At 48.2% G+C, this 12,857-nt stretch overlaps 1 protein-coding gene across 4 annotated transcripts in view; it reads left to right on the top strand.

Annotated features, from left to right (window-relative positions):
* TPP2 (tripeptidyl peptidase 2) overlaps positions 1-12,857 on the top strand; it is a 133,096-nt gene that overhangs the window by 108,152 nt on the left and 12,087 nt on the right. For 2 of the 4 annotated variants that reach the window (XR_011319348.1, XM_069757963.1), the window contains exons 24-26: positions 1,148-1,186; positions 11,027-11,178; positions 12,151-12,247. Coding sequence is in view for 2 of the 4 variants with exons in the window: in XM_069757963.1 (XP_069614064.1) it covers positions 1,148-1,186; positions 11,027-11,178; positions 12,151-12,247 (288 nt within the window). In the remaining 2 variants the exon portion in view is untranslated. The remainder of the gene's footprint in view (positions 1-1,147; positions 1,187-11,026; positions 11,179-12,150; positions 12,248-12,857) is intronic. The other 2 variants (XR_011319349.1, XM_069757964.1) reach the window with 1 other exon arrangement.

Raw genomic sequence — 12,857 nt, 5'->3', positions numbered from 1 at the left:
AAAGCAGCCTTACTGAATCTGCAGAACTGGATGGAGTTACCGTATCTGCCATTGTAATCCTGCCTCTGATGATGAGGAAGAAATGAGTCTAAGAAAGCCTTTGTAGCCAGTGTGAAGGGTACCAGTACTCTTTCCCCCCCCCCCCCCCCCCCCCATAAAGGCTGTGATAAGAAATGGCCACTTTTTTTTAAATGCAAGTACCATTAATACCATTAACCTGATTTATACCAATGCCATTTTTTACTGATGGCTTTTTTTTATGTTGCATATCCAATGTCTATGATGGACAATGTCAAGTGCATTTTCCAATTGTATCCAGATACGCCACATTTATTCAGCACTAGCCAATTAGCACTGTGCATGTTATTAGTCTGTAACTCTACCAAACTGTTCTAGAAATAAGTCTACTTGGCTCTTTGAGGAGTCTTGTGTGTAATCCAGCTCCTGATGCTTGATTCACCATTAGGCGATCTTTTTTTTTTGTTTTGTTTTTTTATGGCTGACACATGCAAAATTGTCATTTCTTAAAAATGTCAGTGACATGCAGAGATGCAATTTAAAGGTGTCAATGGAAGATCTGTAACGCAGCCCTTCAGCTACAATGTGTGATTAATAATACTGGTATCCGAATGTGTTAGTGGGGCCCACGTGCGCCTGCTACTTCTGCACCTCCTACAGCTATGCCCATGTGCAGATCTTGGATTGTGAAGACTGGCAGCGTAGTGATTATACAGACAAAAATGAAATCCTTTTCAAACAAGGATACGTTTTGATACATGGGTGCTGACACAGAATGCAGGGATAGATTAAGACCCAAGAGGTTAATGCTCCGTGTTTGTTTGAATTTTTTTAGTAAGTAGCTCATTCTGGCCGGTCATATTGGTGGGGTCCACCTACGATAATGCATCCCAAACTAGTCCCAAGTATGAATGGCGGGACCACTTGAGCCCACATTACATTTCAAGCATTATACTGAGTTGTGTTGTATCTGACAACCCCACTAATATGCACGGCATAACTATGTAGCCATTACACTGTCAAGTATCCAGGGTAGCAGATCTCGCACCTCTGTTAATAAGAAGTGAGGGGGTTTTTCCGTTCCTTGTAGAGTGCATGTATTCTTACAGTATGTTGTTCTAACTCCCAGGGGCAGTCTGCAGCAAAACGCCAAGGAAAATATAAAAAGGTACTGATGTTGGTTCCTCTAACTTCATGATGATGCATATACTGTGAATCTGGAAGTGTCGCTCAGCAGATGTAGGACAGATATGTTTTGACCTTCTATTATATGATTGATTTCTGAAGTTCTCCATAATGCCATATGCCCGTTCCTTATAACCTTTTCCCACTTTCCTGTTAATCTAGCCAGGATTAGCTGATATTCAGACATGCTTTATAAATCCGCTCTAAATATGAAAATCTCCCTTGATAACTTTGTGTTTTGTCTATTGATCATTTCATTGTCAGTTGTTTCCCTGCACTGAATAATCCCTTCTCAGTCACATCAGCTGAATAGGAGAATAGGTAGCGGTGAATGCCATCCTGCCTTTGTCTAGAGAGCCATCACCTGTTTTATTGCCCCTTGTTCTTTTATATGGGGCTTTCTGTTACATATGCCCCTATACTAAGGATCAGTGCATATGCCATAAATCGCATACTGATGGGTCAGACGAAAGAAAACCTTATGGTGATAAGTGCTGAATGGAAACACATCTATAGTGTTGTAAGGGTTACGTTTCTCCTTGTGGAGAGCAAGACTTCTAAGCCATACAATGCTTTCTCTATCGCCTTTCATTGGGGGACACAGGAACCATGGGTGTATGCTGCTGCCACTAGGAGGCTGACACTATGCAAATAAAAAAGTTAGCTCCTCCTCTGCAGTGTACACCCTACCGACAGGAAGTAGGATATTCAGTTTAGCTTAGTGTCAGTAGGAGGTGGACACGGGTCTTTCATTAGACCCTTATCTACCTCAATGTGCGTCGTTTCTTTTTCAGATTTTCCGGAGGGATACAGGGTGAGCAGTCACACCTGTAGTCCCACAATACGGACTATGAGTACGGCGTGTACTGCCACCCCGTATCCTCATAGATCCCTCTCCAGGACCAAGATCCTAGCACACAAGCGTGCTTAGAAGTCCGGTCCTGGCTCCGTCCCCCACCCACTCGCCCACCAGAGCCTGTCGGTTGGAGGAGACGAGGACGTCCATCAGCTCCTGGACGTCTCATTCCTCTTCAGGTTAGTACCGGCTTGGGAGGTTTGAGGTGAGTATTTTCCCCATACCATCCCAGATCATTCAAGGGTAAGTATACAGATGAAGAAAGGTGACCCCCCTGTCTAGCAATCTAAGAGTGGGGCTCAGGGGTTGTTTTATGGGGAAGTCACTGTGTCCCACAGTTTGGGGTCCAGGGCTCTTACCTCACCCTGGATCTCTCTTCAGCTTCCCTTGTGCAGCACATGGGTCCACCAGAGAAGGGGTTCTTTGCGGCGGTAGCGCCGGGGCCTTGTAAGGTTTCCACGGCGTCTCTCCCCCACAGCTGTCACCAGGCTCTAATCCAGGCCCCGGCTTCGGTCGGGGCCTGGACCTTTTCCGCCGGCCACCGGGGGCTAATTTAGGCCCCGGCTTCTGTCGGGGCCTAGTGCGGCGTTACGGCTCCGCCCCCATCCTCTTTCCGGCGGGTCTTCCGCGTTTTTTCCCCCCTCTCTCCGGCTACTGGCCTAGGCACACACCGCGCCGCAGTGCCTCTAGCCCCTGCTCTCTCCGTCGGGTGGGCTAGCCTTGCGGGGCCTCCACGCCGCGGCTTCCATTCCCGCCGGCCACCGGGAGCTAATTTAGGCCCCGGCTTCTGTCGGGGCCTAGTGCGGCGTTATGGCTCCGCCCCCATCCTCTTTCCGGCGGGCTTTTCTCCCGCGTCTTCCTGTCTCTTCTCTCTGGCGCTTAGCTCCGCCCACTCCTCTTGGCCTCAGCACAGACTGCGGCCGGCGCCATCTTTGTACTCTCAAGCGTGCAGCTTCAGCGCCGGCTGCTTTCGGCGCTTCTTGGTTCGTGCTGCGGACTTCAGAGTGCGGGGCCTTACACCACTCCCGGCGTGTGGACCCAGCGGTGATTTCTTACAGGACCTGCCTTCCCTGCCGACCTCCTCCTATAGCCGAAGCTATCCACAGGACATCTTCCGTGAGTAGCTCTGCAAAGCAGACCAATACCCTTCCTCTGCTTTAGTCAGACACCTTTTGTGCTCTCCTGTAAGGGCAGGTTCCCCTTAGGTCAGTCCTCTCCCACCTGTCAGGACTGCAGCGATCCCACATCGTTCTGGGCTCCCCCCCCTCTGCCCTGAGAGAGTGAGGACTCTATCCCAGGGTGGGCCTCCTTCTCTGTCTCAATCTGTGGCGGATCTCACCAGGGTATCCCAGACCCCGGTGTCCGTTCTGGATAGATTGTCCTTGCTGACCTCCGCAGTAGCCAGCGGGTCACAAGTAGCCCCGTCTGAGCCTACCAGGATAGGCCTTAAAGAGGTCCAGACCGGAGCGCCATTGCGACTCCTCTTCCCGTTCCATCTCGCCTCACGGCCCATTTCAGCGGTCAGTTTCTTACCGATCCTCTCCCCCGAGTCAGGCAAGGCGTTTTCGGACTCACCTTCAGAGGGACGTTTTGGAGCTGCATTCTGACCAAATCGCTAACATGAGGGATATGGTTCAGAGCCTCATTGGAGCAATCAACCAGACCCGTGGCATCAAAGATCCCTCTACGGAACGCGCGGATCAGGCGGTTTCGTTTAGACGGTCGAAGCCACCTTCCAAGGTCTTCGCTTCTCACCCTGAATTCGAGGAGGTCCTGACGAGAGAAAAAGAGAATCCGACCAGCCGCTTTCAGAGAGGAAAGCGCCTTGGCGTTTTTTATATCCCTTTTCTCTGGAGCTCACTGCTTATTGGACTCTGTCCTCCAACACGGTCCTCCCGCTATCTGGCGGAGCATCTCTGAAAGATCCTAACTATAGAGTCATAGAATCCTTTGCGAGCTCGGCTTTCGAATCGGCTGCGTCTATTTTTGCCCGGCCATTGCTTATACTTGGGTTTCAATATCCATATCCAAAGGTCACACAACTCCGTCGGAGCATTCTGGACGGGGCCCTCCTGGACAGCTGGCGGAGCTTGCCAACCAGTTTTCTCATGCGGGTGAATACTTGGTCTCCGCTTCCCTGGATGCCGCGTCTTTTGCGGCTCAGGTGTCCAGCAATGCCGTTGCCATCCGTCGGTCCGTTTGGCTCAAGGCCTGACAGGCGGATTTGCCTTCAAAAAGTCCCTTACCAGCCTGCCTTTTTCAGTGTTCACGTCGCTTTGGTTCTAAGTTGGGCCAAATCTTTAAGGACGCTACCGGGGGCACAAGTCTACACCTCGTCGCCCTCCTCCTAGACGGCAATTTCGGTCCTTTCGGCCTTTATGTCGCTTTGTGGCGTCAAACTCCTTTTCCCCGCAGCAACAGAGGCAGCAGGCACGTCAAGAGTAGAAGACTGTTTCCTTCAGACCCACGCCTTCCTGGCGCTCTCGCTACTCCCAGGTTAGATCCTCCAGGTCTAGGACTGGAGGATCCACCTCGGCATGACCCACAGCAAGACCCCAGAGCACTTCCCAGGATGGGCAGCTTTCCCTTCTTCAGGGATGTCTGGATCCCCTCAGCAGAGGACGCATGGGTCAGGGAAGTTGTATCCTCGGGATACAAAATAGAGTTCGTTTCACAACCCAGGGATCGTTTCTTCGGATCCCGACCCCAAGAGTCCCCGTTCTAGTTCCGGGTTTCTTCGCAGCCACCGCTTCTCTCCTCAAAGCCGGAGTAATAGTTCCCGTCCCAGAAAAAGAACGGTTCACTGGTTGCTATTCCAATCTTTTGTGGTACTGAAAGAAGAAAAAAAAAAAAAAAGCAATTTTCGTCCCATTCTGGATCTCAAATTGCTGAACTGGAGAGTTCGTCTGAGACTCTTAAGGATGGAATCCCATCGTTCAGTAATTGCTTCCATGCTCGAGAACTTTTGTATTCCATAGAAATTCAGGACGCCTACCTTCATGTCTCGATTTTCCCGGGACATCACAGATTCCTGTGCTTTGCGGTGCTCCAGGACCATTTTCAGTTCTTCACCCTGCCGTTCGTTCTCGCAACCGCTTCCAGGGTTTGCACGAAGACCATGGCGGTGCTGATAGCCATCTTGATGGTCAGGGGCTTATTATTTTTTCCGTACCTCGGCGACATCCTCTTCTAGGCTCCGTCCCCCTTTTTCTCAGGCTCACCAGAGCCTGTCCATCGTCCTCTACACCCTAGTCTGCTTCGGGTGGCTTGTCAACAAGAAGAAATCATGTCTTGTTGCTTCCCAGCGCCTCGTTTTTCGGGGCATGCTCTTCGACACTCGTCATACCAAAGTCTTCCTTCCCGAGGACAAGAGATCCATCCTTCGTCGGGATGTACCCTTGCTTTAGGGTCCTCGGCTTCCCTTCTTCTGATCGGCCATGAAGTTTCTCGGGAGGATGGTAGTGACGTTCGAAGCAATCCCCTTTGCCCAATTTCACTCTCGACCTTCTTTAGCAGGCCATTCTGTCACAGTGGGACAGGGCTGTCTTGTCCCTGGATCGTCCTATCCGACTCTCTTCCCGAGTTAAGGGTCCCTCAACTGGTGGCTGACGGGCATGTCCTTCCTTCCAGTTCTTTGGCAGGTGGTGACGACGGACGCCAGCCTGCTTGGCTGGGGCGCTGTGTTTCGCCATCTGACTGTTTGGGGTCGTTGGTCGGCGCAGGAGTCTCTTCCTTTGATCAACGTCCTTGAGCTTCGGGCCATCTTTCTCTTCCCTCGTCTCTAGGGAAGGATTCTCAGGGGTCTACGATGCCATGGCGGTGGCATATGTCAACCATAAAGGGGGGACTCGGAGCTCCTTGGCCGAGGTATCCAAGATCCTCCTCTGGGCAGAGGCAACGGTTCTGGTGATATCCACGGTGCATATCCCCGGCATGGACAGTTGGGCCGCCGACTTCCGCAGCCGCGAGGGTTTCGCGGCAGGGTAATGGTCCTTGCATCAGGAGGTCTTCCATCAGATTTGTCTTCGATGGGGGACTCCGGACGTGGACCTCTCTGCGTCCCGAAGGAACAGGAAGGTTCCTTTGGTTCGTCTCCAGATCTCGCGACCCTCCCGCGTGGGCGTCTACGCTTTGGCCTCCAGGGTCTGATCTGCCACCCGAATTATCGGTCGCTCAGTTTACGGCGTGGCTGTGGACTCCACAGTTCTAAGAGCGTCTGGCCTTTCGGCCCGGATGAGTCACACTACAATCCAGGCTAGGAAGCCTTCGTTGTCTTCCAGGTTCTACTATCGTACCTGGAAGACTTTCGTTCATGCGAGCCCAACTGCCTTTCACCTATGTCCTTTTCCCTGCCTTCCATTTGGTTTTCCTTCAGGCAGGACTGGATTCGGGCTTCGCTCTCAATTCCTTAAAGGGCCAGGTTCCCACGCTCTTCTTCCCTTTTAGAAGACGTTATCTTCTCAGCCACAGGTCAAGACCTTCCTTCAAGGAGTAGCCCACGCTGTCCCTCCGTACAGGGCCTCTGTGGATTCATGGGATTTAAAGGTTGTGTTGGTTGTTCTTAGGGGTTTCCCCTTTGAGCCTCTCAGGGAGTTTTTCCCTGTCAGTTCTATCTCGGAAGGTGGCTTTTCTCAGGTCTATCGCTTCGATCCGCCGCGTTTTTGAGTTGGCGGCCATTTCTTGCCGACCTCCTTTCTTGATTTTCCTCAAGGACAAGGTGGTCCCAGGCCTCCGCCTTCCTTCCTTTCACGAGGTGGTTTTCATCTTTCCACCTCAACGAGGACATCGTTCTACCTTCCTTTGTCCAGCTCCGAATCATCCTCTGGAGCGATAGTGGAACAGGCTGGACCTCGTCAGGGCAGTGAGGTTCTCCCTGGCTAGCACGGCCGCTTTCCGAAAGATGTATTCTCTTTTCGCCATCCCTGATGGCGTCCGTAGAGGCCTGCCGGCTTCCAAGGCGACTATTGCTCGCTCGATTAGAACGGCAATTTTGGAAGCTTACCGGGTCAAGAACAGAGTGCCCCCTCCTGAGATAAAGGCTCACTCTACCCGGGCAGTCGGCGCTTCTAGTGCGGTACGTCACAGGGCTTTCGCCGACGGCTTTGCAAAGCGGCAACCTGGTCTTCCATCCACACGTTTCGCCGAACTACGGCAGACTCCAGCCTGGGCAGAAGGATCCTGCAGGCGGCAGTGGTGAGTCCTCGGACCTGATGGAAGTATGTTTTTCCCACCCCAGGGACTGCTTTGGGACGTCCCATGGTTCCTGTGTCCCCCAATGAAAGGCGATAGAGAAAACAGGATTTTTGGTTGCTTACCGTAAAATCTGTTTCTCGGAGCCTTCATTGGGGGACACAGCTCCCTCCCAAGTTGAACAGCTCTGTTTACTGTATACGTTTGAGTTATTTGAACACTCTTTGAGTGTTAGAAACTGTTAATCTATGGAGCGCCATGGAATTTGTTGGCGCTATGTAGATAAAGTTTATTATTATTATTATTATATTATTATTATTCTTTCTCTTTTGCACGTTACTTCTCCTACTGCTTTCTCACTAACTGAATATCCTACTTCCTGTCGGTAGGGTGTACACTGCAGAGGAGGAGCTAACTTTTTTATTTGCATAGTGTCAGCCTCCTAGTGGCAGCAGCATACACCCATGGTTCCTGTGTCCCCCAATGAAGGCTCCGAGAAACAGATTTTACGGTAAGCAACCAAAAATCCTGTTTTCCTACATTATGTGGTAAGATGCTTTCAAAGGATTGATAGTGACTTTTAGTATTACTACTTCCAATAGATGTCACTAGAGTTCTTGTCCAGTTTTTGGGTTTTTTCCCCGCCCCTTAGAGCTCCTTTTAAAGGGAATCTGTTACCAAGTTTTTGCTTCTGAATTTAAGAACAGCTTAATGTAGTTGCAGAGACCCTGATTCCAGCAATATGTCACTGGGCTGCTTAGAGTAGTTTTTATAAAATTATTGGTATATCAGCAGGAAATTAACTCTAGAGGAGTACTTGGCCTGCTGCTGGGTAGTCCAACCATGCCTACACCAATGATCTCTGCTTATGCACAGTATACACCAAAAGCTGCCAATCAGTGATGTGGGCAGGGTTTTGCAGAGCTCAGCATTCAGAAAATTGGTACATCTGCAGCAGAGAAATCCATTTTAAATAAACTGCAGCAAGCAACCCAGTAAGTGACACATCGCTGCAAATGGGGTCTCGGCCGCTACATCATGCTGCTCTTGTATGGGGTAGCAAAAATCTGGTGACATATTTTTTTCTTTAACGGCCTCTTGCCCAGCATACCCAGCACTCCTGCTTTGCACTAATGAAGGGCAAACACCACAAAACACATGTTTGCAAATGGAGTTTCTGGTATGGTTTGTTATAATAGGTCATGTGGCAAAGCCCTATTTAAAGGGTTGATTTTGACTTTTAAGATTGCTCCTTAAAGGTAATCTGTCAGCAGAATTGTGCACAGTAACCTACAGACAGTGTCAGGTCGGCGCCGTTATACTGAGTAAAATGATACCTTGGGTGATGAAATCCGTCTTGTGGTTGTTGTTTAATCTTTATTTTCAGGTTTGAGTTGATGATATGCTGGTGCCCCGGGGCGGCCTGTGTGCTGGGGGTCTTCATGTGGAGCTCTGATTAGGTATTCACCATATTCACCAGTATGGCTTCTGACAGGTGACTGATCCCTCACTGACCTGCCCCCTAGTTTACATAATGAATACCTGTACAATACTGTACATACATTTCTTCAGTATGTGCAGATATTCATTATGTAAACTAGGGGGCAGGTCAGTGAGGGATCAGTCACCTGTCAACAGTCTTCATATTGAACAGCTGATCAGAGCACCTCATAAAGACCCCCCACAGGCCGCCCCAAAGCACGGGCATATCATTAACTCAAAACTGAAGATAAAGAGTAAACAACAACCACAAGACGGATTCCATCAGCCAAGGTATGATTTTACCTGACACTGTCTGTAGTTTACTGTGCACAATCCTGCTGAGAGGATCCCTTTAATGGGAATTCCTGTTTGCTCTCTTTTGTGAAGAGGTTATTTGCATGTTTAAAGGGAATCTGTCACACCCCGGGACGTATATGACCTATTAATATGGGCACACAGGTAATAGAAATGTTACACTAGTCCTACCTGCATGCCTCATATTAATGGTCTTGTTGGTGAGAAATGTTATATTCTGTCTTTATGCTGCTGATTTCTTCCAGGTTCCGGGGCGTGCGGTGCCTGGAATAAATCCCTGTCTTCATTATAATACTTACCCTCACCCATGCACGTCAGTTACGGCCCCAGAAACACATACCTCATCCTTCCTTCTGTGTGCACTGCATTCAGAGATCTTCTGCGCAGGCGACTTCCGGCATGTGCGCCAACATGGTACACTCCCCACTTCCTCCCTAAACAGTCATTATGTACACATTATTCCTAGCGATGGCTTATTGTCGCGCACACCAGTGGTCAGTGTCTCGCCTGTGCAGAAGATCCCTGAATGCTGTGCTGACAGAAGGGAGGATGAGGTATGTATTGTGGAGGGAGTGCAGAGCGCAGGATTCTGGGGCCATAACTGACACGCAAGGGAGTAGGGTAGTATTACAATGAAGGCAGGGAATTCTCAAAGCCCCGCACGCCCCGGAGCCTGGAATAAATCTATAGCATAAAGATAGAATATAACATTTCTCCACAACAAGACCGTTAATGAGGCATACAGGTAGGACTAGTGTAACATTTCTATTACCTGTATGCCCATATTAATAGGTCATATACGGTATGTCTCGGGGGGTGACACATTCCCTTTAAATTATACTATTGCCGGCAGTGCTGTGGCTGTACTGAAGAGAACCTGTTGGCATGTTTACATATGGAAGTAGTGGTTTGACTGTGTAGGCGCTTATTACCCAGTAAAAATGATTATTATTTTTTTTGTGCAGATGCAAATTACCAGTCATGAGAAAACTAAACTAGAAGCCATATGCAAATCAGGTTGGAAGCGCAGTCCATGCACTTGGAAGAAGCAGTCTGAGAGCATTGACCTGCTCCGCCTGATGTGCATAGGACTTACTACATTTATCGGGTGCACATTTTTACATATGTAGAAATGATGCATTTTTGTTTTGTAGAGATCCAATGTGTCATGAGAAATCTAGCCCAGAAATCATATGTAAATCAGGTTGCAAGCGCATTGGGGGCATCATTGATGCAGGTCTGCCTACTCCAAGTGCATAGACCATGCCCGTGCACGTCTGGGCTGATTATTCTTTGACTTGTACACTAGATTTGGTACATCGGATCTCTTATAATAAAAAAATATAACTTGGGCACCTAAACAGCCTTCACACTACTTCCCCAAATAAAGAATGCTCCGGTTCCCTTTAGGGTCCAGATGTTCTGTGTATAAGTTCTGGCTGTTCTGCTTCCCTCATGGAGTAGTACCTCCACATGTTATACTTTGTGTAGTTCCATCAGATTACCTTTCCCGTCTGTGTGATCGCTCTGTGATTGATGTGCAGTCATGAGGCCATAGTGTTTGGTTGTGACTTCTGTACTGTGACTGCTGTCAGCGCTGGATTCCGCAGCTGGGTTTGCACACTGCCTGTACACATGATCTCTGTGTGATACTTTGGATTTATCGTGTCTCTAGAGCTGTTGTAAGCTGTGCCTATAGTGTAGAAAATGCCAATGTAGCACACACTCCTTATGGATTACATGCACTTTGTATACAATAAAGTGAGCTTTTTTAAAACATTTATTCTCCTCTTTCTACATCAATATTTTTGCGTTGCTGTTTTTTTAATGACTACTGCATTTGACACTGTTATACCTTGGTTATCCCAAAAGGATGTTTCCTCGTGAGCCCAAAAATAACCTTTACAACTCTATAGATATACAGTGTATCACCAGGATATCTTTCTGTAAAAAATGTAACATGGCTTTGTTGTTTTGCAGGATGTGGTTTCCGTTCATTATCACTTGATACCATCCGTAAATAAACCAAAGAATGGCAATAAGGATAAGGAAAAAGAAGCCGAGAAAGAAAAGGATGTGAAAGAAGAGTTTGCCGAAGCTCTCCGAGATTTGAAGATTCAATGGATGACAAAGTGGGTTAACACCGTAATACAGAATATTATACAGGTGGCCTGTTCTTAATATTGTTGTAAAGGAACTTGGCACGCGGCACTTGTTTTTGTTACTATTCTTAATATTGGCCATCAATTACAGATGCTTGGATATGCAATCATGGATTATGGCGGTTTTGGTAGTGTTTGGGCCATGTCCCTTCTCTGTCAGGCACAGCGCATTACATTTTATAGTGGCTGTGCCTAATATTGCTATGCAGCTCCATTCATTTGGATAGACCTGTGACTCTGAGGGCTCCAAGACCAGGCACATCATCTGCCATTGTGTTCATTGTCTACATAGAAGTTTATATTCGGCTACTTTCACACTAGCGTCGTTTGGCCTCCGTCGCAATGCGTCGTTTTGCAGAAAAAACTCATCCTGCAAAGTTGCCTGCAGGATGCGTTTTTTCCTCCATCGGCTTGCATTAGCGACGCATTGCCACACGTCACAACCGTCATGCGACGGTTGCGTCGGACTGTCGGCACCAAAAAACGTTGCTTGTAACTCCGCCCCATCCTCCCCGCAGCTCACAATGGGACAGCGGATGCGTTGTAATAATGCATCCGCTGCCACCGTTGTGCAGTGTTGAGACAGGAAGCGTCCGTACGTCGGCCCGACGCACTGCGATGGGCTGACGCTAGTGTGAAAGTAGCCTTAGCATCCTCCTTGGAGTGGTGCCGCTTGTTTAATCCAGTCGGCTAGACAGACTGCACAGCCATCCCATTGTTAACATACACCCTGTGGGGCATGTTTGCCTGCAAGTCCGTGTCCACCCTGCTTTTGTGTGCAGAAAACTGAGGCTGACACACAGCGAGGGGTTAGCTTGTCTGCGTATAATGACCAGCGCTCTGTTATTATAGTTACGGTTCTGATATTGTACTGTATGTGTGTCTACTATGGTCGGCTGGGTTCTGTTATTGTGGCATAATGAAAATTTCCTGTTACTGCAGACTTGAAAGCAATGACCTCTTCAGCGAACTCAAAGAATCCTTTCCCAATCATCTTCCCCTGTACGTGGCAAGGCTTCATCAGCTGGACTCTGACAAGGTAAGGTGCATTTGCCCTCTATGCTGCTTTCTCATGATACATTTTTCTAAAGATACAATATCTTATTTTTATTGGAGGACAATCCATTGCTCAGTCAAACCACTACTTCCAGAGGTAAAAAAAAAACCACGCAGGCACCTTCCCTATGGACGTAATTTTTTTTTTAGATGTGTTTTAAATTAAACTGTCCCATTCTCCTCTCCCTCACACTTTTTTATTTTATTCCAATCTGTATTTAGAGCCATCTGGCTTTTGACCACCCTTATTTATACATCAATATATTGGCTTTTGCACTGAAGGGCCCAACTTGACCAAACAGTACAGTGGTGGTAAAAAGGAGCATGTCTTTGTCCGATGAGTTACAAAAGTTGTCACATTTAGGTCACAATATTACCGGAACAGATTTTTTCTTTTCTCTTTTTTGGGGGGTGGGGGGGCAGGTTTGGTTGTTTTAATCTGTTCTTATTGAGTAGCGGTTGTACATTTTTTCTCTCCATGTCTATGAATTTATAATTAGACTTTCTTTTTCTTCCTCAACACCATCAAAAATGTTTAATATTCCACAGCCGAGCGATGTTGTGCACCTCCTTTTTTATAGAAGTTCCTGTTG

This window comes from Ranitomeya imitator, chromosome 3, assembly GCF_032444005.1.
Source record: "Ranitomeya imitator isolate aRanImi1 chromosome 3, aRanImi1.pri, whole genome shotgun sequence".
Classification (NCBI taxonomy): domain Eukaryota; kingdom Metazoa; phylum Chordata; class Amphibia; order Anura; family Dendrobatidae; genus Ranitomeya; species Ranitomeya imitator.
Note: the sequence above shows the minus strand (reverse complement) of the source record. Positions and strands in the feature narration are given on the sequence as shown.